The sequence below is a fragment of the Gavia stellata genome, chromosome 3 (genome assembly GCF_030936135.1).
Source record: "Gavia stellata isolate bGavSte3 chromosome 3, bGavSte3.hap2, whole genome shotgun sequence".
NCBI classification, from domain to species: domain Eukaryota; kingdom Metazoa; phylum Chordata; class Aves; order Gaviiformes; family Gaviidae; genus Gavia; species Gavia stellata.
The window spans coordinates 37314799-37339575 of NC_082596.1; the positions used below are offsets into that span (position 1 = coordinate 37314799).

The following is a 24777-nucleotide window of genomic DNA, read 5'->3' on the forward strand; positions in this document are numbered from 1 at the left end:
AAGGAGGCAAAACGCGTGCTTCGCTGCCGGGGTAGCAGGGCTGGGCATCGCTCATCGCTCGGCGGTCCCGCGTGTCCGCGGGCACGGGGGGCACGCGGGCGAGCTGGGGCGGCGAGGTCGGCCGCGGGGTGCCGGCTCCCGGGGTGCCCACCGCCGCTGCCCCGGCATCGGCTTTGTTCCCCTCTCCTCCGCCCGCTGCGGCTTCCCGGGCCGCCGAGTTGTAGCGGAGTATTTATTTCAGCCTGTTTATTTTTAGGCTGGAAAATAAAAGGCTTGGCACGGCGACCTTTGGCTGTCGCATCCGGCGCCAAATAGAAGGGTCGCGCTCTGGCCCAGGCCCACGGACGTGTACGTCCGCCCCTGGCCTTATGTAAATCCGTGGGCTGTCCCCAAGGACGCGGTCTCCGGGGCGCTCCCGCGGCCCTCCCCGCCGTGGGGGCGGCGGGCGCTGCCCGGAGCTCCAGGCAGATCCCGGGGTCGGGCGGGCAGAGGCCGGGGTGGCGCGGAGGGGTGCGCTGGGGCCGGCGCCGCTGACCTCCCCTGCTTGCTCTCCGCCCCGCAGATCGACAGCACGCCCCAGGAGCTCTGTCGCTGGCGTCGGCGGCGCGGAGAGAGGAGGATGCGGGCGGCGGAGCGGCAGCAGCGGCGGCGGCGGGCGGCGCTCCCCCCCGGCGGCCGCTCTGGCCGCGGGGCCCCGGCGGGCGGCTGCTGAGCGCGGCGCCGCGGGCATGCGGCGGCGGGGAGCAGGAGCCGCCGGCAGCGGGGGCGCCCCGGCGGGCGGGCGGCCCCTTGAGCGAGGCTGAGGGAGGATGGAGCCACAAAGGACTTTGGCTGACACGTGCGGCGGGGCGGCCGGCGGCCGCGGCTAGGGCCACCCCCCTCCCCTCCCTCCTCCCCTCCCCGCTATGCTGCGCTCCCGCCGGGCCCCTCAGCGCGCTCGACGCACGGCGGCGATGGAGCCGGGCAGGCTCCGCTGAGGCCGCGGCCGGACCCAGCATGGCCTCGGCGGGGACCCCGGCGCAGCGGCGCCCCGGGGCGGAGCGGCCGGCGGCGGCGGCGGGGGGCCGGGCGGAGGCGCCGCGGTGCCGCAGCCTGCCCGCGCTCGGCGGGGCGGCGCCGCGGGGTCGCGGGGCCGCGCTCGGCTCCCCCCTGGCGGCCGGGGGGGGCGGCGGCGGCGCCCCGCCGAGCCCCGCCGCGGGACCGGCTCCCGAGGACGGGCGGGGCGGGGGCGCCGCCGCTGCCGCCGGGGCTGCCCGGCCCCCCGCCGGCGGCGGCGGCGGCAGCGGGAGCTTCCCCCGGAGGACGGAGCGCGGCCAGCCGGCGGCGTCCGGCCGAGGGGTGTCCCCGGGCCCCCCGCTGCCGCCGCCGCCGCCGCCGCCGCTGCTGCTGGCGGCCCCCCCGGGCGGAACGTGCCTGCGGGCCGTGCTGGCGGACTCGCGCTTCTTCTTGGTGTGCATGTGCTTCCTGACCTTCATCCAGTCCCTCATGGTCTCCGGCTACCTGAGCAGCGTCATCACCACCATCGAGCGGAGATACAGCCTCAAGAGCTCGGAGTCGGGGCTGCTGGTCAGCTGCTTCGACATCGGGAGCCTGGTGGTGGTGGTCTTCATCAGCTACTTCGGGGGGCGCGGCCGGAGGCCGCTCTGGCTGGCTGTAGGGGGATTTTTCATCGCCCTGGGGGCCGCGCTCTTCTCCTTACCTCATTTCATCTCTCCGCCGTACCAGATCCAGGAATTGAACTCCTCCGTCACTAACGAGGGCTTGTGCGTGACTGGCAATGGCACCACCAAAGAGCAGTGGGACTCGCCGGCCTGTGTCAAGGACTCGGGCGGAAACGGACACTCTCTCTATGTAGCTTTATTCATTTGTGCCCAGATCCTCATTGGCATGGGCTCCACACCCATCTATACCTTGGGACCAACCTACCTGGATGACAATGTCAAGAAGGAAAACGCCTCGCTTTACCTAGGTAAGGCATCTAAGTACCAGGGTGCTTTGAAGTCTGAACCCCAGATCTCTCTGAGGGACCGGTTACAGGTGCTTCTCCTCCGTTCCTTCTGAGCAGCATCCGTGATAAGCTTTCCTTCTGAAGTGAACTTCTGAAGCAAAATTGCCCTGCTTTTCTATTTTAAAATGTTTTTTTTTCCCTTTCTGTGGAGTGGTGAACAGCAGTAACAGATGAAGCTAACGTAGTGTGCGTAGAAGTGGCTGTACTCACAGCCTCCCACAAGAGGAATGGGACAGCAGAGAAGGTTGACTTCTCTAACGCTTTTCAGTACTTGGCTTTAGGTGACTTTTTGAGAAAGTAATGTTGAATTTAGCTGTGCCCCTTCAAGCTTCTTTTTGCTGATACAGAAGCTATAGATGTCTAAATTTTGGTCAGTGTGCCTTTAGCCTGGAGTCACTATCTATAATGTTAGTGTTTTATGAGCACTGTGGGAAATTTTGGCACATTTCATTTTACTTTGCCAGCATAAATTTATCTTTAACTAGCAATGAATTTTGGCCGGCACCGGTAAATCATCTGGGAACTCGGAATGAGTTAAAAAAAGGTCGATAAAACAACAAGTAAAACCTTCAGGGTTAAGAGCTCAGTTACGGGTGCTCAAGGGGCACAGCAAAATGAGAGTTGGATCTGGCACCTGGCTTTCGGCAGGTACGGATGGGTCTTCCTGATAGTCATTATGATGGGAGAAGGGGGTTTCTCAGTTACCTGGGTACTAAACTTTTTGGGAGTTTGAACATAGTAACAAACACCATATGTTTTTGATAGTTTGTGTAACGTGTAAGAAGATTGACTGTTCTCTGCCTTCGTATCTTACATGATTCTGTGAGAAATGAACCTCACGTACTCCTTCAAATTCTTTTCAAATAACGAGAGGCACTTACGGGGCTGAGAGAGATGCCAAGGGGTTTTGGATGCTCAGTATTACCATTTGCAGCTCAATTTACTCCCGTTTTATGATAACCGTGGAGATAATAATTCCATGTAAAATAGACATGCATGAAAGGAATACACTTGGGGCGTGTGTGTAATTACTTTATTAAGCAAAAGTGGTGATCCGGATCAGTATTTTTATTCCTTTTGACCTGTTCTTCAGCAATTTGACTGTTCCCTGCACCATTTTAAAGCCTTGCACACTCTATGTGCGGTGTCTTGAGAAAGCCTGAGGCACTGTGGGTTTTTGGAAGGAGGGAGAGGTATTATCTGTGGTTTTTTCTGTTGTTTTCACAGCATTGCTAGTCTGCCTGATGAAATATTTGACAAAGTATTTTCCCTCTCTTCCTCGCCTCTAAGAAAGGTGAAGTGGTGTGGAAATTTAGATTAACCTGGAATCAACTTTATTGGCAGTATGAAAAAGCAAAGCGTTTTGTTGTCTGAGGTTAGTAAGTGTAGTCTGGAGTGCCAGAGAGGGGGTGAAACTTTTGCTAACATGATTTCATACAGTCCTCAAAAAACATGGAAAAAAAGGAGATGGAAGGGCTGTAGGTGAGGAATGAAGGGCAAAAGAGATGAACGACGTGAGAGGAGGAAGAAAATCACCGAAGGGGAAGCAAGCTCAGCGGTTGGAAATCCTCACTATGCAGGAGAAACGATGCCTGCCACTGAACTGCTTTTAGTGCAGGAAATTGTGATAAAGTGACTCAGGTAACTTTTAATTGCGGCAAAGATCAGCCTTAAAGTTAACAAAGGTAAAAGACACCAGCAGCTGTTGGAAGGCTGTATGTGACCCTGTCGCCAGGCGCTGAAGGCAGCTTTGATCTATACTGGGAATATCCTTGTAGAGTTGAAGTTCATATGTAGTGATTCAGGAGAGTAAAGATGAGGTACCCAGCTACACTGTACATGAAAAATTTATGCCCGGGATCTGATTGCGTCCACAGGGAGAAAAAATGAACAGAAAGCATGTTTACACATTGAGTAAAATGTACCATCACCTACTTTCAGTCTTTAAGCTACTCAGGGCTAGAAGCAATGTTGCTTGCCATTGGAAAGCTTGGTACTATCTTTTTTAAATAGTGTGAAATTCTGAGGCAACTTTAACTTGTTCAGGTTTGAATTATTTACCTCACTTTAGACTTAGGCCAATGACTTTTTGAGGGGCAGCAGTAAAATCTGAGTTCTGTGGAAAAAAAGAAAAAACATTGTTTAGCACGTTGATGTGAGCAAACATCTTTTTTTGGAGCTTCTCAGTGGTTTGGAATGTTTCATGTCCTTGAGGAGAGGGATTTGTGGGCAGCAGGCAGCCCAGCTAGGCGCAGGGATGGGATAGAGGTGGCCAGGGCATGGCTCTGCAGGCAAGCCACCCCACATCTTGCGTTATGCAATGCCTGTTTCTCAAGGCAGTATGATTTTACTACTGGGGCAAGCTATGCAAATGATGTCATAATGTAAAATGTATGTATGCATGTAGACATGAGCTAACAAAAAGTCTTGGAGTGGGTTGTGGGAGTTGAGAGGTTTTGAAAAGGGAAGAAAGCCTGCTGAAACAGATCCAAGTCACACAGATATATGTGTCTGAGTGAGGACAGTTAATTAAAAAATAAATGTGTCCTCTAACATAAAGTGGAAGGTCACTAACGTGTTTGTTTGTAATCGTGCTGGTATTGCATTCTATGGTTTTTTTCCAAAGAAATGTAACATATATAAAGGTGTGTTCAGCTGCGAAACATGTTTACAAGCACGCACATGATAGAAGTTGCACCGAGCTGGAGAAATGAAGAGTTCTTCCACCCTGCGAGCGTGCCCTGTAATCGTAGGTCACTAAAGCCCCCCTGAGTATCACTAATCCTGATTCTGCAAAAACTCACCTTATGTGGCTGTGGAAGCTATTTTATTTATTTTCCAAGTTAATCCAGCTCAGGGCTCGAGTGGCAATAGCATATCCTCTTAAGTGTAGGCATGCAAGCTCAATGTGGACAGCTGTTTTAACATTCCTGACTGGAAGTCCTGCTCTCAAAAAACATATTTGATGCTTATACATAGTCTCTTGGCTGCCTACACTTAAGTCCATCTGTCAGGGTGGCACGGCGCCAGTTCACAAGGTGGTATTTCATTTTTAGTAGGACACAGGTGCCAAGCAGGGATGTGTATTTGGGCTGCCTGCATAGCAATGTGCGAGCTCACTCTTCTGCGGGATGTTTCTTCCTTGTGAAGGCAGTGCCACCTCTGGGTCCTCCTGCCTCTTAAACCTGGCACTGCTTTGATGCCCTGATGCATGCTTTGAGAAAATGTATGACATCAGGCTTGGAAACAAGTCATGATTATAACAGGTGCCTAGGAAATAGAAGAACTGTCTCCCTTAATCACAGATAATCCAAAATGGAAGTTAACACACTTTCTGTAAAAACTGGGCAATCACTCAGTTGTCTTTGTCCGCCCCTAAAGTCTCTCCCTTCTGTGCTCAGCTGTACATTGGGCAGCATGTCTGTCATCAGCTGCCCAATGTGTGCAGGTTCTCCTTTAAAACAAAATAATTAATTTAATTAATTGCAATTTGATTTGAAGTTGAATTGGACTTCACAAGTCTTTTTCGTACTCTTCATGGTGTTCTTGCTGCTTGTCAAATTCTAGCACTTGACTTAGACATGGTGGGTTTTTTCTAAAGACGGTGTTTTTTTGTAGGGATCCAATAGTTTGTCTTGAATGTGAGTTTGCCTTGTGATTGTGTCATGAATTTTAAGAGCAGTTCCTTAAAATTAACTTGGCAATTGGAAAGGGAAGGTTTATTAGTGGCATTACAGTGCCTGAGTGATTTTTAAATGTTTTGCTTCTTCGGCAAGTGGGCATTGTGATAAAAAAGGAATTTACTTTGAAAACCCATGCGTAGAAAGACAATGTTAGGTTTTACAGAAATATTGCGTTAATGAAAATGCTTGAGCATTCAGGAATGGCTTTCACCAGTACCTCCAAAAACGACTGGTGGATGAATTAGTCATCGTGCTAAGGATGTTTTATTTTCAGTTTCCAGAATGCTGTAGGCTGGTTAGGATATGATACGAGAAAAGGGTCTAAGCCAGTTTAATTTCATGCAGACTCTCCATAGTTTTGGGAACAAACCTTAATTACAAAATGCAAAGATAAAGCTTTTATGAGATAAGAGCTGAAAAACTGGATAAACCTGCATAAATGGGGTTGGTACAGATAACGGCTTGAGAGCCAGGGAAGTAAAATCCTTTCCTAACCTGGAAAAAGAATAAATATTTAGACTAGTTTCAAAAATATTTTGAACTCTGGCTTTGTTTTCATGAGGATCGTTTGTGGCTTGCTGTTTCCAGCATTAGGTAAACCATTTCACTGTGACTGTATTCTGCTTGGAAATCACCTTCTTACGAGTGTTTCACAGCTGGATGCTCTGTGTACCCTTCACATCTTTTACAGACGTCCCCAAAGCCTGTATGTATGTTGATTGTATTTATTGTATTTCTAGTTAAATCTACCCCTATATCCACATCCCACCTGGAAGGAGAGGACAGGATGAGTAGCTTCACGTACTCCATGAGAAACCCACCACCTCTGCCCACTGGGTCCTGGGGCAGAGTCCAGCTGCTGAACCAGCTGGGCCCCCATAACACACCATTGCCTGGATGTTAGCACAGGAAGCACTGGATTTTTGTGCCACTGTGGTTGAGTCGTTTTGGTCTGGCCACTTCTGGGGTTGCGGATGCCACTGGATAACAGGAGCTGGCACCTGCTGAGGGCATCAGATCCTCTGTATGGATGCTGCAAGATCACTGAGGTTTTTCCAAGGCAGGATCGATGTTCTAGCTGAACAGGAGGGACTGTCTGGAAGCAGTGAAACAGCCGACCAGCATTTCATTTTATTGTCATCATTCAGCCTATGACCTCTTGTGGTTTACATTGAATATGTTTCCTGCTGCCCGATATCTGAAAAGGCTAGTTTCCTACAGGGTTTTCTCATCATTGATCCCTATAGTTGGTAAACCCTGCAGACAGTACATTTGTTTTTGCAACATGCCTGTGAGGAGGCGGGATTTTATGAATCAAAAATTGAAGCAAAAGGGCATTGGAGCTGAAATTGGCAAAAATGTTCACCAGCACTTTTTATTGCTTGCTGTATTTCCCTTGTAAAAGAGCAGCATGCTAAGCTTATTCCTCAAATGCAGGATTTTAGTTTATCTGAGTGAAAGCCACATCTTGGTTTATCCATAGGGTAACGCTAAGACTTGGCTCATCAGCAGTCTTTTGTACCAACACGCGCTTGCTTTGTTTGCACACTCAGCTGGGCAGAGCTAGCTGCAGGCTGAGAGCACTGTGCTCTCGGCTGGGCATAGAGCGCATCTTGGGATGCAGGTGAAGAACCTGCGGGTCTGCTTGTGCATATGGATTATGCTGTCTTCCCACACAGATGATTTAGCACACAGAAGGTTCAGTTTTGTGCTTCTCTGGCATTTCTGTAACATCTTTTTTGTTAAAATGCTGATCAGGCATTCGGCACAGTTCCTAATAATTATTTAAAGTAGCACTATGAGGTTTTATTGCCCTTTCCTATAGCTGAGGAAGTAGAAAGACAAATTTTACTTTTCTTCTCCACTTTAGTCTCCTGCTCCATAGGTGGACTGATACTTTGTTTTTTTACAGTATAATCCTAGATATCATTTTCTTCGGTGTCTAGAGAAGGTGGGGTTCTGTGTCCATGTAAGCAGTGTGTGCATACAATGAGTTCAGTGAAAGGTGGGGACAGCCTTCCCTCTGAATTTTTCTGCCTGTGGGATTTAATGCTGTGAGTGATACATCTTCACTTGCCCTGCCAGTGTCGTGTCCCTTAGGGATGCTTTCTGCATCTATCCTGTTGTGTCCTTGCCATGAGCTATGTCATTGTTAACAAGCAGCTGTATTGACAAAGCATCGCTTGAAGTAACTGGCAAAATGTGCTTTGCCCCTCTTAGGAGCAAGAAGAGACTTACGCACATACTTCCCTGATTGGCTCTTTCTTTTCGTATTAAAGAAGAAAAAATGGGTTGGATCCAAGGGTCTGAAGCTCACTGAAGTCCCAGGCCCAGTTGTTTTCTTTGCTTAGCATTTGTCAAAATGCTTAGCATTTTGTTTCTGAGGCCAGCAGTGCCCTTTTCACCTGCTTAAGCTTGGGAATGATGTTTTCTTGGAGAGCAGCTCCTTTATTCTCTGGCGAGCTCTGCCGCAGGGCTGGTTTGGGCAGACAAGTATCTGAACCTGCCGCGGTCCCTGGAGAAGCTGGAAACTTAGACGTGAAAGTGGCCTTTAAGTAACAGCTTGTTTGTACCTTCTCCCAGGAACTGAAGGCTCGGGATCTAGTGTCTGATTACCTCTGGGCTGGAAACTTTAGCTGTCTGTTGGATACCCTGACTATTTTGTAATGGGTCACCATATCTACTCCTGTTGCAAGTGGATTAGAGATGCTTTGTGTTGCATGCGTTTTCCCTTAACTTTCATTCAGTGGCTGCCTCACCTGGGAGGACTTAATTGCTGTCAAAGTGCTTATGCAGTCAAGAGAGAGGAGACCGGATTTCTCTCTACCATCATTCAAAGATACATAGGTTTATGTCTTGTCTGTGCAGGGAACATGGGCAACTATATAAATGAGGCTCGACCTGCTGTTTCATCCTGAAGGCCAGCATCTAAAAATTCTGATTTTTAAAGTAGGTGAATGGATTTCATCCATGGATTTTAAACGAGCAGAAAAGTAACTCAATTATATTAGACTCTTTAGTCTCGTGCTCTCTTTTCAATACTATTTTAAGTCTTTTTCACCCTGATAGCACTTTTAAAACCCTTGTTACTTGGGAAGCATGAGCTCAGTTTTCCATTTGTTTTTACATGCCTTTCCCATTTCTTTTGAAAACAGTGAGAAGTTACCATGCAAAAATGGCACATACTTCAACTGGTCCCCTCTGGCAGTTGTTGCCTCTCTTGGCTGTAGGGGTCGAAGTAAGTGTTAGCTCTGTCTTGTGCTGCTGATGGATCAGACGGTGCCACACAGACTCTGAGGCAGGGCAAGCCGATCACTTGCCTTCCTGTGAATCATCTCCAGAGCTGTCAAAATGTCATCTCCAAGTCCAAGGGTGCCTCTGCAACCCCCCTCAGCAGCTATGGGGGGATGCTGGCAGCCGTTAGGGCTGTAATCTGAAGGCGCTGAAGCAGCACAGTCGGAAGAGGGAAATGTTTTCCCAGGGGAACCTCTAGGAGTGAGGGCTCTGCACAAGGAGCAGACAACTCTGTTGGCCTTCTGAGTCTTGGTGTCCATGCTTTTATTCAAGCACCATGGTGCTTTTACCACGGCTCAGTTGGACTATCTGGGCACATGGGCTGGAGCTAGCAAAGTTATGACAGCAGACAACTCTGCAGTGCCCATGCAAGGTAATTTCACTTGAGTCAGCCAGATCCGCACCCCAACTCCTTCCAAATGTCCAGAAAAAAATAGGACATTTCCCGTGATGGGAAAGAATATGTCAGCACCCCGCAGCACGGAGAAGTATGGGCTGTGTCCTGCTTTGCTGCTGAACAGTTGGGAGTTTGGGCATCTGTTGTGCTGTCACAAGGCGAGAAATTCAGACACACTGCACGGCGTTAACGGGAGAGCTGGTGAACCCGGGTCTTTCCTCTTCCCTTGTCTTCTGCCACAGTGAATTTGTTCTTACTTGAGAAATTTGGAAGTGCGAACTCAGAAACTCGAGTGCTATTTTCTGCTGCCATTACACCTGATAGTCTAATCTGAAGCACTAGTTCTCATGTAGGTAAACAGCTTACTTGGCAGCAAAGACACATTACACCAGTGAAAAACATTGTTCTCTGGTATTAATTACATTTTAACTAGTCTCATGGTGAGTTTGGAGGACATGCAGTTGGAAAAAAACATGTATGTTTTTACTTGTAATTTGAACAAGCGAATACAAAAATTATTCAAAGAAAATAAACATGAACTGTGTCACATGAAGTACTTCGAAAATAGTACTGCATGTCCAGTAATTGTATGCTCCTGTACTGTTCCTCTTTGATTCTCTTCCCCCTTTTCAATATAGGTTCTTTCTCAGCAGCTTGCTTTCTTTTTGTTAGCTTGCTGGGATATTTTTTGGGTGCTCCCATTTTTTTACTTGCATGTATTGATGTTAACACTTTCTTCACATTGCACCATGCACAGTAGGACCTCAATCTGATGGTTACCCTCTGCTTTTATCTCTGGTGCTTACAGGATTAGAGTGGAAGCTTGGAGAGTGTCTCAGCATTAATTTTCTTAAAATCCAGCGCTGCTCAGCTCCAGCTCTTCCACCAGCTCATCCACCAGCTCTTCAGTTGCTGGAACTTAGTAAGCTTTTGTAAATGAGCAACTACTGTCCATATTTATCTGTCTGTTTTCAATCAATCAGCCTCATCTAATTGATAAAAAGTAGATCCTGGATGGATTCTCCTGTGGTTGTATCCTTTCCTTTCTGGATTAATTAATCCTGAAGGTATCTTCTGATAGATGCTTTGCTAGCCAGGGTACAGTATTTGCTGTTTCATACTCAAGTTGTAGTTTACCCCAGTGTTTGTCACAGATTTGTTCACAGCATTTGACTTCAGGTGTCATGTAGGCATTCAAAGGTGCCAGTGTGCTCCTGAAGTCAGGTGCTCTGAATCACACCTTGGTTCTCACTTCTCCAGTCCCTGGTTAGATGAAAATCTGAATACTGGACCTCCCCAGAAGTCATTTTAAGAAATGCATTTCTGTAGATAAACCAAAGTAGATAGCGAAATAGTTGTGAGCACACTGTGGTGGCTGTTGACCTGTAATTACTCAAACAGAATGTGTTAATCAAGCCTCATTTGTGTCTGAAAAGATCTAAAGGAAATACTCTGTAAGATATCTAATGTTGCTGTGTGTTAAGTTTTCCCTGTGCTGTATTCAGCTGAGCTGTTGACTCAGTAGATTTTTTTACGTGTAAGACAACTGAAACACTACCTTTTCCATGAAAGGTCCCAAAGGAATCAGCTCATAGGCTCGGAGGTCAAAACCACATGAAATTCATGAGCAGAATACCCTGAGGATGCTGGTTAGGTGGGGTTTTTCAGCTGAAGAAAAACCAGGAAAGGTGAAGGAGAAGGGGGGGTTTAGTGCCAGCGGTGTGGGACCAGCGGTGCCTTTTTGGTGTGATCCGAGGCAGTGGGGGATGGAGCCAGAAGGGGCTCTGGGCCAGGGGCCATCGATGGGGCTGGTTCCCGGTGGAGTCCGTGGGAAGGGCTGAAGATGCTGCTGTAAGTGGCTATGGAGTCCTGGAAAGCCCCTGGCAAGGCCGAGGAGTTTTGGAGATGGAGACAACAGAGAAGTTTTGCTTTTGCCTACGCTTTTCTTGCCCCCAGCCCAGCATTTCCCGCTTTAGCCTGACATGTCTCTCCACGCCATCCGTTGGTCCCTGCCATTTCAGTAGCTGGAGTTTAAAAAATAGTAACACAATAGTTTGCCGCTTTGTGATTTTTAATCTGAATTTATGTTTCTGTTTGTTACTTCATCCCAGTGAGTGAAAAAAGGTTTAATAGAGAGTGTAACCTTCTGGAGTGCAAATAGCGTCAGTAATTAGCCTCCCATTTCAAAAAGTAAAAAATTTGCAGAAGACCACTACATAATATTAGAATCTGCAGTTTCTGTAAACATGATGGGCAATTTATATCAACTTGATTTAATACAGCTGTGTAGTGACAGAAATAGCGAGGGTATCCCTAGGGAAATTTTATAGTTGTGGGGGAATATAGATAACACATGAGCTTTTGAGTCTGCAATATGGTAGTGCTGATGCACACAAATTCAGGCATTTATCTGGTAAGTTATATAATTGGCCTAAAATAGGAATTCCAGAAAACTATGTTTTTTCTGCTAATAGCATGACTGAGGGAAGGAAGTGGGATTTTGGGGTTGTCTGAAACAAGTAGGTGTTAGTTTGTTACCACACCTGCATTGTGTCATTGGAGGAATATTAGTCCTGTTACACAAGGAGAGTAAAAAGGCTCTGAACTCAGCACTACATCACTGTAATATAATGCCATACTGTAAATAATTTTTCAAAAGCATAGCTGAGGACTGAATTGATGCCTAAAGGAAGAGCTGTACTCTAAATTATAGTTCCTAAGTAGCAATTGCACTCTCGTGATATGTGGAAGCTCTGTATATTCATTGACCTCAGTGGCTGAATATTTTAATGGGGCAGTGATTATAATGGCAAAGATATAGCTGGACGGTGTGAATTCCTTTGGATGCAGACGTGAAGTAGGCAATAGTATCTGTATGTTTACTCCCATGGCTTCTCCAGAAGCTCTGGGAGAAGGAAGATGAGCACTTCTAAAAGAGTACCCTCTTCATTTAGGAGTACCTCTGCGACTGAGCCTATGCAGAAGTACAAAAAAAAAAGAACTTGCCTCATTAGCTTTTGCTCCTTGCCTTACTTGATATTTGTTAGCAATTGATTTTTGCTTAGCTGTGCACATTTATTGTGCTTATTGGGTTTATGGGTAGTTGCACTAGCTTTGGACACTCAGAAGCAAGTAGGACACAGACAGCAAGTAGGGAGGCATTTTGCCTTGAAAGGCAAAATAAAAAGAGTGTGTGAGACTGTTGCACCCATGCATTTGTGATAATTAAAAGAAGATCAGCCTTCCATGAGAAATGAGGTAAGATTGACTAGTATTTGCCAGGCCAGCTAACGGGAAAGGAGTTGAAAAAAGCTTTTAAACCTGGTGAGTCAGAAGCCTTGGGTACATATATACCCTCCCAGCCTACGATAAGGATAAGAGATTCAATTTACCAGAGAAAAATAGAGGAATATATGAACTAACATAATTTTAGGAGTTCCTACACTGATGTCGTTAGAGCAACTATTACTCCTTTGGGTCAGTAGTAATATTTTAAGTATTTGTATGAGTTAAAAGTGAGCTGTTTATGATCAAATAGATCTATAATTAACTTCCCTTCATCCTTATTCCCCTCTTCATTCTCCCCTGCATCCCCACACTCCAAATTTAAATCCTACAAAAAGCAGACCTTACCGTGGGTCTGATGCAGTGCAGTGCTTTCAAGAAAACCCCATGTTTCAATTCTCAGAGTTGTACTGTGTATTTATACCTATCTTGAATATTACAAAGACTGAAGAAGGGATCTATCATATGTCACAGTTTCAAGGTATGTGAGAAATGTCATCTCATTGTTTGCCCAAGTTGGCATCCTGAAATCTTTTACTAACTGTTGGGTTCCGGTTGACCACTTTCCTGTAGGAGGAGATGTAACTGATCCAGACAGTGAGAGGACTGCTGAATGGTTGTGGTAGAAGAGTTTGATAGCCATGAGGTTTATATTAGCAGGTAGGCATCCTACACTATGAGCCATCTGCTTTTTGTTTGAATTGTGCCTGACAGGAAAAAAATGGTGTAGTGCACTAGGAATGTAGTGAATTTCCCTTGTCTAGTTTAATAAGATGCTTGGATCAGTTATTTTGTGGTCTGAGCATTAGGATTTCTCCAAAGTACAACTGCTGGGCTAAGCAACTCTTCTAGTGCTGGATTAATCCCAGTTTGCATGGCCTGTCCAGAGATATTAGAAGAATTAGTAGCATAGCATTAGAAGAGACGGTAGCGTAACCCTTGTGACCGTGTCAGAGAGTCCCTGGATGCTCTTAGGACTGCTGTCTGCTGCTTTTCTACTGAATCAGGATATGGAGTGTGCGGAGCAGCGTGGTTATTTTTGTATGCAGAGGACTGAAAAATAATACAACAGTTCTGCCCTTAGTTTAGGCTGTATTGCACTCCTGTTAAATAGAAAACAAAAAACTTCTCGACTTTTTTGCTTTTTCCCCCTCATTTTCTTGAGTAACGAAATGGTGTGGAGCTCAGGGAACTGACAGCTGGTGGTTTTCTGATGTGGGAGATTTGACTTGAAGAATATATGTGTGGGTGTGATGATACGAGGCAGCCCTTTGTACAACCCCTTGGTGATGTGCTGTATACTGTTATACATAGTGCCAAAATAGACAGTAATCCTCTTACGTGGGATTGTGAAGCAAGTAATAATAGAGCACAAGTCAGTGTCATCAGTTCAGAGCTGGTTTTTTGATAAACGTATTTGTCATTTGTATCTCCTAGATTCTTTAGTACTTCTTAATCTTTATATTAACTAAGTCCTTCTCTCCAGCTGGAAATGTTAATGTTTCACAATTATAATGTCAGCTGCAATCAAGACCTTTCTGTTCAACTTTCTGATTGATGCACTTGCTTTAAAAAGGCCACAAAGATTTTGAGTTTTATAATTCAGCTCATTTCCTAATATGAAAAATCCAGATGAAGAAAAACTGTAAGATCACTTAGTCTGCATAAAACGTTTCAACTGTCTTATGAGGCACCCTGAAAAGATCCGAAGCAATCAGAGTTACTATCTGCAGGCTGTTCATCCCATTTGGAAAACATGAAGTTGGCTGCTATGCAGCAGGGCAGGCACGATAAGCATGTGCTGGAGGAGAGAAGCAATTAGCTCTACAGCAAGTGCAGTCAGAGCAGAAAGGGAGGTCTGGAGGCATTTAATTAATACTAATGCTTTTGTGCTCATGGAGGCCAGAGTCGTGATAGGTTACTGCTGCCTTGGTCTTGTGGTTCTCAAGTCTGGCCTCTAATGAACATTAGATTCAGAAAAGCTTTCCAGAAAAGTTAATAAATCACAGCTAGCTATGGCATATTCATATTCTCCCTGAAGATAAAGACGTACACCTGATTTTGAATGGGAGCAGGATGAAATCTGTAAAGCTTTTTCATTTGTAAACAGATGACAAGTCCTCTTGGGATTTTTGTACCAAATTTATTCAAGTAATCTGAAATAATGAAAATGCATCTCTTTTATTAAACATTTCTCAAGTCACCAAACCAATTAGGGAAAAATAAAACAGGGCTTCTTTTTCATTGTGAAAGCAGTTTGGGAACAGGTATCATTTTTATTAATCTGAGTTTGATGGCAAGAGTACTTCTGATGGAAGAATGTTTAGCCATCAGTGTATACTTATTTGCACAGCTTGACATTTTGAGATGCATTTTTGCTCTTTAATTCTCAATTCTTATTATTCATGTCAACTTCCATTCATTCTTAGGTGGAAAATAGAAGTAATGTCCCGTTTGGTTTGAAGACCACTCTCTGTGTAACTTCTCTTGCTCCTGTTTTCATCCAGTACACTGTTCAAGACATATTTAGACTCCAGTAGGCTGGAGAGGATGAATTTTTCCATTTGCTCCCACTGAGAATACCAGCTCTGTGGCTTCAGGCTTACCTGTTTTGACATTTTGTAAATGTTTCCCTGATGGGTTTCAGCAGGACGCATTAATAAAAGGATGATCTCTGTGATGATTTACTCTTTGTGCAGGAGCACTAATATAATCCAGTTTGAGGCATACTTGTAATCACAGACAATTTGGCTAACTGTAAGGGGCCATCCACAGACTTTTCAGCTTTGTTTAGAGATTGCCTGTGTTAAGGTAACCCTATGTCACCTCTTCTACCGATGGTTATCTGTACAAACAGCTTTATTGTTCCATTTTGGGAGCAAGCTTTGGTATCGCATTGCATTTAATATATTGTTGTATTGTGCTGACTGCCTGTTACTACATATATTCAGATTTTGCAGGTATTGTGTGATTAAAGTATTCTTATTGCACATTACTGTATGGTCCAAGAGTTACATACATATCAAGGTAATTAGTCTATACTTTCTTCAAGGAATAAATCAAAAGTACTGGATTCAAGTCACAATGTTTAATGATTATTTATGTCACAAGAAAAAAGCTGAACAAAAGCATATGGACTTTCCTGTTTTGATGGATTTTTAAGTGTATAGCACTTCATTTCCTTAGTCATCTGGGACTCTCCAGCTGAACATTGTTAGTACCATGGTAATAGCTTACAGTCTGAGAAATGAACATAAGGAGTTGAATTGTGAATTATGGGCTTCTGGATACTCTTAATAGCATCGATATGCTGTTAATATAATGCCAAAAAAGGGTTAGTGTAACCTGAATCGGATCTGGAGGCTGTTTTCCTTGATGGCTGTCCCTTAGCGTTTGTCAGCTGGCAGATAGATGTGTTTTCATGTCTGCATGGCGTGTGTCCTGGAGGGAGGTCTTCTACTGCACCGCTCCTTTCCCTTCGCTGAAGGGTGGGTGCTGCTGCCGCTTCCCTGGCGCTGGGTTTAAGGATTTTGTGACTACAGCATGGATCAGACCGCCTGGCTGCTCCGACAAACTCCCTCACCACCACTGGCAGGGACACGTTCATCCCACATTGTCTTCCTCCCGTAGCTTGCCCGCGTCTGTTGGCCATCGTGGGAAGGAGGGGGACAGCCGGGGCACCCGGGGAGCGGGTGGCAGGGGATCGGTCAGGGCACCCGGGGAGCGGGTGGCTCTCAGGAGCACCCGGAGCAGCAGCCTGCAGGCACACGCCCCGGCACGTCGGGTGAAACCACCCGCGGCGGCTGAACCGCAGGCTGCCTGCGGTCCTTTCTCTGGCGGCCTGGAGAGAGGCAGCTGCCACAAACATCTGAATTTTTAACAGCTGCCTGAAACTTTCACTCATTTAGTCATAGACTTTCTTGAAATGAGGGGTGTTTAGCTGAATAGCTCACGTATTTTTAGTATTTTGGAAGACAGGATTTTTCTTTAATATCATATTTGGAATGATAACGTCCTCATTGTATATCTTTCAGTGGGATATTTTCTCTGCAGGTTTTTTCCCTCTATTATTGTGAATGTTTGACGCTCCCACACTGTAGCTAACAGGACATAATCCATTGAAATGCTTTTTACACACTTGTAAATACAAATTTTCAAGGTAATACTATAATTAATAGTAATACGTTAGTGTGGTGCTTGTGTAGAATAGCAGCCAAGTATAAAAGCTGTTTGGTTTTATGCGATATTGGATATTGAAAATAAATGATAAAATGATAAAGGAAAAAAAGATGATAGGGATTTATCAGCCTCCATAATAGGCATGCTCCCTTTCTTTCCTCTGCGGTAGGAGTTTTTCTCCCAGCGTCTTGCACAGACCAGCAGACATCTCCCCAGGACGCTGCCAAACTCACCTCGTTCTCCCTTACCTCAAACATTTCATTTTCGTTTCTGAAAACCAGGAGAAATTAAATTCATGCTGAAGTGTCCATACTGTAATCTGCTTTTGGACACTGCGATGATGAATCTGATCTAAAAAAAAAAAAAATAGTGTAGAATAGCCTTTGAGATTAATTTCACTGGTTAGCACATAGGGAGAGGGATGTTACAGCCTAATAAGGTATTTCTTTTGATTCCGAACATGTTATTCTTACAATGGAAGGTCAAAGAATTTCCATTTAAAAATCAATAAAATAGGAAGATAGAGAAAATACAGTAATGTATTATATTTTCTAGCAATGGCAGTAAGTGGAAGTAGGTGGTCCTGCAGAAGCGTTAGCTGGTAAAGTTGTGTGAAGGCACAAGGCAGGACACCACACACCCCTCTGCCAAAGGGAACCTCTGTCGAACCCCACCAGTGGGGAAGGACTCGTTTTCAAGCCTGACTTTTCTCCTTCCAAAGACAAAGTTGATGGGTCTCTGCAGAGATCAGTATCTCAAGTGTCACAGCATTAGCTGCGAATGTTTATGCATGTGCTTTTGGCTTGGTGTGTGTTTGTTTGTTTGTTTGTTTGTTTATTTGAAATGCAGGAGGGGGAATAGCTTCCATTCTTTAAGGTTAAAACGTGATTGTTTGGCCTTCCTTTACATCTTTCCTACAGCAGATATCTGAAGTTGTATTAATTACGTGATGACAGCCACAGCCTGAGGCGCGGGAGAACCATTGTGGGTGACTGGCAGGAGGACCTCTGGGAAGGGTGTGCAGTGGCCCCATGCTACTGGAGGACTTTGGAGAGGAAATTAAACAGACCATTCAATAGTAATAGCTACAATACTTTAGAATTGTTGCAAATGTTTGTTTCCTAGAACAAAATCTCTACAGAAATGAAAGCCTTCAATTTTTCTTTTGTTTTGTGGAATAAAATATCAACAGTAAAGACAGCACATAAAATGTATGACTCAGGTGAGCTTACTGAATAACTAGGTGGTAAATAGGTGTTCCCCAAATCAGTGCGCCTGTTTTCCAACGAGGGTCTTCAGGATATTCCTGAAACTGGGCAATAAGGAGAGAAAGCTGTTTTCTAATGTTGTTTCTTCCTGTGACAATCTGAAGACATTTCATTGTCTTCTGTGGATTTTTTTTTTCTGTATTACGTCAATGTAAAGGAGAACATAGTGTGATCTAAGCTTTTTATTTTGTGTTTTCTTTTTTAGGCCTATGCAAATAGTTTATTTTTTAGTTCATCTCCTGAGCCAGTTCTTCTGTGATTGAAACATTAGATATTTTCGGTGATTATATGAAAACTAAAAATTAAAAAAATAATAAAATACTCTGTTAAATAGAAGATTTTCTATCTGGACACTTATAAATGTACAGCTTAAATGAAGGGACGGATTCATAAAAATGGCTAGGGAAGGCAGTGTCCATCAGCCGTGTGCTAAATATCCCAAAGATAAGAGCCTGGGGTGGTACCTCTGAATTGTTCCTCCTCTGGAAAAGGAGCTGCATGCTGTTAAGAGTTTTCTACACATTGTTTCACATGTGTGAAACTGAGAAGTAACATTTTAGTTTAGTTATTCAGCTATATTTGCAAAGAACAAGTGTCTGATTCTGCTGCTATATCTCTGCTGATGTTGTCACTGCAGTGTTTTGATCTTTTAGTTACTAAGTTTTTCCCCACAGTTTTAGTGTTTGAAAAGCATAATGGTGTGTTACTATCATTTGTCTGTTGTGAAAGAAACATTTGCCTGAGCGGTGTATTATACGAGTTAACAGATGGCGATTTAACTGTGCGTGATCCAGCAAGAGTCTTGGTTCTGTAAGTACGTCTCTGGCTCAGAAAATCTCCGCAAAGCACTTACAAAGCGGTGGGCAAAGTAGTAGTGGCTGTGCTTTTTGGGAGCACAAATGGAGCAGCTGTGACCTGTTTGACACGGGTTTACGCAGTTTTGGGGGTTAGAATTGGCCTCTAGACAAGGATGTATCACTCCAGTATACCATACGGTGACCTCAGTGATGCAACAGGTGAGCCGCTTGATTGAGGAGAGGAGGAAATTACAGCAAGAGATACCTTGAAGTTGAATTTACTGTGTGATGTCTGATTCCTGTATTCTATGTGTGAGTGTTACCATGATATACTTTATAAAACAGCTGAAGAACTTAATCTGTAGAAGAGGTTGCAGTAGATGAAGGTCTACATTTCTCAGAAGTTCTGCAAAGACCCTTTTTTAACTTGTTCTGTTTTGTCTGAGCCATTTGTGGTCTGAATGTAGCGTCAGCACTGATGGCAGAAGTAGCCTTGTAATCTTTGGATGTTTTAAAAAAATTATTACAGATGTGCAATTTAGATTAGGGATAGGAATGTGTAAAACATAATTATCTGTGTAATGATATAAAAATATGGATCTAAGCTTGTTATATTAAATTATAAATAATTTACATAACATTTTTAGTTCAAGGGAATGTGATAACTAGAGACATTTTTGTTCTTAAGGCAAATGTTTTATTGTAGATTGTATTCTTATGGAGTTTATTAGAAGCAAGTATGATTTAAACAGTGATTGAAAATTTAAGAGTTTTATTGCTAGTGTTCTCACATTTGATTATTTTAACTTTCACATTATAACGTTAGTTCTTTTACAGGAGACAAAACTAAGGCTTACACTGCATCTTCAAGTATATGTGTTTAATAAATACTTGTGAGTGCTGTATTGAAACTCAATCTGTACTGTCATAACTGTCATAAATTAATCTCATGACAATATAGTTTGTTAAAATTATCAGTACAATGGATTGCAATTGCAGTTAAGTATAACATGCGATATAGAAATGTATTGCAAGCTTTATATTTGCTCTTTGAAGGAGTACTAGATGTTTACATTTTTTTGGTGATTAACATTTTTACTCTTTTTCTCTGCCTATGAGCTGCATGCTTCCACTTGTTTTGTTGGCAAATTTATCAGGATGAATCTGAAAACATAGTTAAGGGTCCAGCAGTGTGTGAAGACATCTCTCTTCTGTCACATGTTGTAAAAAACTCCCATAGAGTGGAAAGATGCCAGGTCGATTTTCATTAGACTTGGAAAACCTCTGGCAGCAGCAGAGACCACTGGTAACACTTGCAGTCATGGTTATCGCAAGCAACTCCAGTATCATTCTTTTAGGACCTCCCTGTCAATCTCTCTCTCTCTGTGTCAGAATAATTTAGTAACTGAAGTTAAGATTTCCCAAGGAGCCTAAGGAAGTCAAGAGATCTGACTTTCAATGAATTTCAGTGGGATTTAGGGCTCAAATGTAATTTTCTTTGTAATCATAAGCCTAAAGTTTCAATAAATAATTTGCTTGTGGTAAACTGATTGAAAGCTGTGATAGTTTGCAGATTGTGTAGATAAGTGTAATCTTCCAATTGAACTTTCCTTATGTAAATAACCAAAACCTTGTTCCCTATGAGAAGGGATGCAAATGGGTAAAGATACTGGGAAAAAAAGGTCACTGAATTGGTTGAGTAAGCAAAATCTAAGTCATGAAATAGATTTTATTTTCGTTGGTACTTAATACCTTATTTCCTAAGCCTGGCTGACCAGTTTCTCTGTGTTCAGGCATCAGTACCAGCTCCTGTTTTTCTGGGGCCTTCTTGCTCTTCGGTGCTTGCAGAGTCAGCCTGGCAGAGAGGGGTGCCCCAGGGTGGCTCAGGACAGCCTGGAGGTTCCCCAGCTGCCGCAGCTGGTACTGAGGCCACCCGTTCTGGGGCTACCTCTGCTAAATGCTCAACTGATACACCAGTGAAATACGTAAAGGGCATGGGGCCAGCTCTGGTCCTTCCCTCATCTGGGTAAGGGCTTTGGAGATGTCTCGAGGCAGCATGGCCAGGAAGGAAAGGTGAAGAGGTTTTCTGTCTCTTGGCATCCTTCTTTGCAAAGGATGATGACTGTTTCTGCAAGATCTACTGTGTTAGAGACGAAAAGAGAATTTGTGGGATAATTTCATGCTTTATGGGGCCAGAAAGGACTGTTATGATCATTTACTCTGACATTTGTGTTGAATCAGATTTCATTACAGCCTTATCCCTATGCAAAGCTCTATTTATATAAAACCATTTAGCTTAAAATGAACCACTCACAGTTACAGAGAGTATGCCACATCCCTAGGAATATAATATAGTTAATTATCCTGTTAAAAAAGTTACTGCTATGAAAGTGTGCCTAAAGTTGGCTGAAAGTCATTTGTACGTAGCCTCTAGCCACCACGTTTTTCACGTCTGTCTGCTAAATGTGAAAACATCTTTTACTATGGGAGAATAACAATATGCTTAATAATCTGCTAATCTAAGTAGTTGAGAAACAAAGCTGTCATGTCTAATTCTACTCACAGAAGAGAGAAAGAAACAGAATGAACAGTCTTTATTTAAAAAAATTGCAGACTAAATAAATGGATATTGGCCAGTTTTTCCCAAAACATGTCAGCTGAATAATTAAATTACCTAATCAGTGAAAATAACTATAGCTGATTTTAAATTTTTCAGTTTTTGTAAATCAACCCTATATGGTGTTTTGAAATATCTTGGAAGGATCCCTGTAATATAAATAATTTTCTCTTGGAGATGCTAACACTGTATCAGTAATACGTCTATATTTTATTACCATATTAACATATCTTACTGTGACTGGGAATGAGCTGCAAATGGAGCCCTAAGTCACAGTGACAATTTATATCTTAAAATGGAAGACAAATGTAATTATAATACTACCATTAAGGAGAACCTTTCGTAAGAGTAATTACTTTTTCAATGCTACACTTGGTGTTTAAATTACACCATTCAGTAGCACTGATAAAGATGTTCTGATGGTTTTGCTCTGGCAAATTATGATTCAATTAAATCTTGATTTTTGGGATATATTGATTTAAGTTTTTTTCATATAGAAAAAAAGAATTATTTTTGATAAGGTTGAAATATTCAACTTACATTGCATTATTTTGACCTTTATGTAGGAATACAGGTTAGCATTTAAAAAAATCAAGTTATTTTTATTTGACACACAGACAAAATCAATCCAAATCAAACCATGTAAAACACATTACTTAATAATGTCAAACCAAAATATTTTAATAATTTTTATTTGATTATTGACTTTGCATGTCAACATCTACTTTTCCCTGCGAGGCGTACATTCATTTCTTTCAAGACCATAACTAAAACTGTCTTAAGCAATCATATGTATTTATAGAATCAGTTTGTTGCTAACAAATGCTGTCTGTGGTGGTTTTCTGTCCAAAACAAAAATAGGAATGAATTTCCTTCCTTTTGTTTTCTTACAAAACTGTATTCCCCTCTTTTCTCCGTGACTCTCTGAGAACTCAATTTCTTTTTCTCTAAATTTCTTGTGTATCTCTGACAATTCACGTCCCTTGATCTATCTGGTTTAGCAGGGTCTTCTCAGAGATCAACAGCAGCAGCTCTGTGCTTCTTGTGTCCTATTTCATGGGACTGTGTCAAGAGTGCCAGGGTCTTTTGGGAACGATTTGTTTCTCCATGGGGCACCCATTATCTCCTTAACTATGGGGAAGGAAGGAGGTGGTGGGGCATTTCTTGCTGGCATTTCTCCATAGGCTGGGATGTCTACACAAGGGTGAAGATAACCCTCTCCCTCACTCAGGGTTATTTCTTCTTTAATTCAGGGTATTAAATCCCAGGGGTCTTTTAGTTCAGTGAATCCCAGTCAGGGCCTAGAAGCTCACAGTGGTCCTGGTATTTGGTGTTGCCACAGGGATATACAGAAGCCTGTGGTCCATGGTCAGGCTTGTCCTGGCCTGGATCCCCTGCAAGACCTGTTACTTAGATAATATTGATCTAAGATCTAAGATCTAGCTATCTAGACCTGGCTGTCGAAGATGTGGCTAAGCACTGTTTTCTTCTAGGTGGTTTTGCTTCTCCTGCCCTAATTCTATTAGAAGTTGTGATTAGAGCCATTAAGAACATTTTGCTATTGCATCAAAACCAAAAGCTTTTTTGTTGTGGGCAGTGGTGGAGAAGACAGGGAAAGTCTGTTGTTTTCCTCATCCATCTGTTGCTGATAAGGAGACTGTGCTTGAATGGTGAAGAAATTAATTTTGATGCTGCAGCAAAAAACTCTGCTGTCTCCAAGCAGAACATGGAGTTGAATGATCTTATGATCTCTCTATGGAGACACAGAGAAGGAGAGACCCCTACCCAGAACCCCAAGCTCAAGTTTTTTTCCAGAAACAAATGTTTCAGCATAATTCCAGTTTTGTGAAAATGCCCAAACAATGTTTGTTCCTATCAGAATAAAGAACAAATTTTGAAACTTTGGAGGTTTTAATAAAATGGTGGTGTTGTCCTATAGCCAAAATAAATAGCCTCCACTATTTATAACTGTTACACATGGATGGAAATGTTTTTCAGACTCTTTGACCTTTAATAATATTTTCAATATGGTTTCAAATATGACTATACGGCTCGGCATTTCACTTTGCCAATTGTTATTTAATTTTTTTTTTATTGAGGCTATTGCAGCTTTCAGCCTTTTTGAATGTAGAAAAATAACTTCTTTAGCAACACAATAGATGTTAATAAAACTAACAGGGTCATCTGCAAATTACTGGAATAATGTGCTTTTGCTTACAGGCAGATTTTCAGTCAGATATGAGTAATGAACTGTAATTCCTGTTGTTTCGGTTGAAAGATGAAAACGTAAGTGCAATTTACAAAGAAAACAAGAAGAAATGCTATTTGGCTTGCCCTTCTTTGCAATCTATTAGCGAGAGGTAGTCAAGGGAAAAGCGATTACCAACATTTTCAATAATTAACATGTGCCTCCTAGGCAGAAACCAATTTTTGAAAGGAAATTAATTCTGAGAGAACATGATTGAAATAATTTCCCCCTTTACTTCTTTGTTCTGTTGTCTTGCTGGTGGGACAAAGGAAAAGTGAATATATATAGAAATTCTTTGACTATCAACACCTAACCTTCCCTTTCAGTAGATATTTGGTGTATCTCCATTTCTTCCTCACGGTTTCTTTCCTAGGCACAGAGGGTCTGGTTTTGGATAATGGTGAAGTATGCAAAATGTGAGTCAAACCTGCCTCTGAAAATCAGATATTTATGTGCTCCATTACCCAGTTTGTGCACAATAACCAGTAAAGCCCACATCTGTAGACATTAGGTATTTAATGTACATAGACTTTACTAAGGAACTGGTACTTATTTCTGGTTCTTCCCATGGTATGTGATGGCATACTCTAATATCTGGTCCTGTACCTGAAAAATTTCACCAGGCTCTTCCCCTGGTTTTCCTCGCAGAGAAACAGTCTCCCAGCAAAAAGAAACGAGAGGACCTGAACAATATATTCCTGCCTGCTTATGCTGTTACACTGCCTGAACATGATATAAAACTAGGACAGATACAAATAATCTGTAATACTCTTCTGGGCTGGGTTCTGGTGGTCTTGTAGCTACGGACCTGGGCTTTCTCACTGCAATTTTAAATTAATAGGATTTAAAAATACTTGAGTCTCTTTCTTTCATTTGATTATTCATGATCTACCTGGTGAGGTCTCCTTGCAGGCCAAATTTCAGCTTTCACTACTTGATATTTTTCAGTTATGATAACCTAAAGAAAAGGGGATGAGATGCAAATGAACAACCCAGCCTCA

The 24777-nt window shown here is 43.3% G+C and overlaps 1 protein-coding gene across 1 annotated transcript in view; it reads left to right on the forward strand.

The window, feature by feature from the left end:
* The first annotated feature begins 996 nt into the window (after window positions 1-996).
* The window catches only part of SLCO5A1 (solute carrier organic anion transporter family member 5A1), a 76735-nt gene continuing 52954 nt past the window's right edge, over window positions 997-24777 (forward strand). The window contains exon 1 of the mRNA XM_059815489.1: window positions 997-1969. Within this exon, the coding sequence (XP_059671472.1) occupies window positions 997-1969 (973 nt within the window). The remainder of the gene's footprint in view (window positions 1970-24777) is intronic.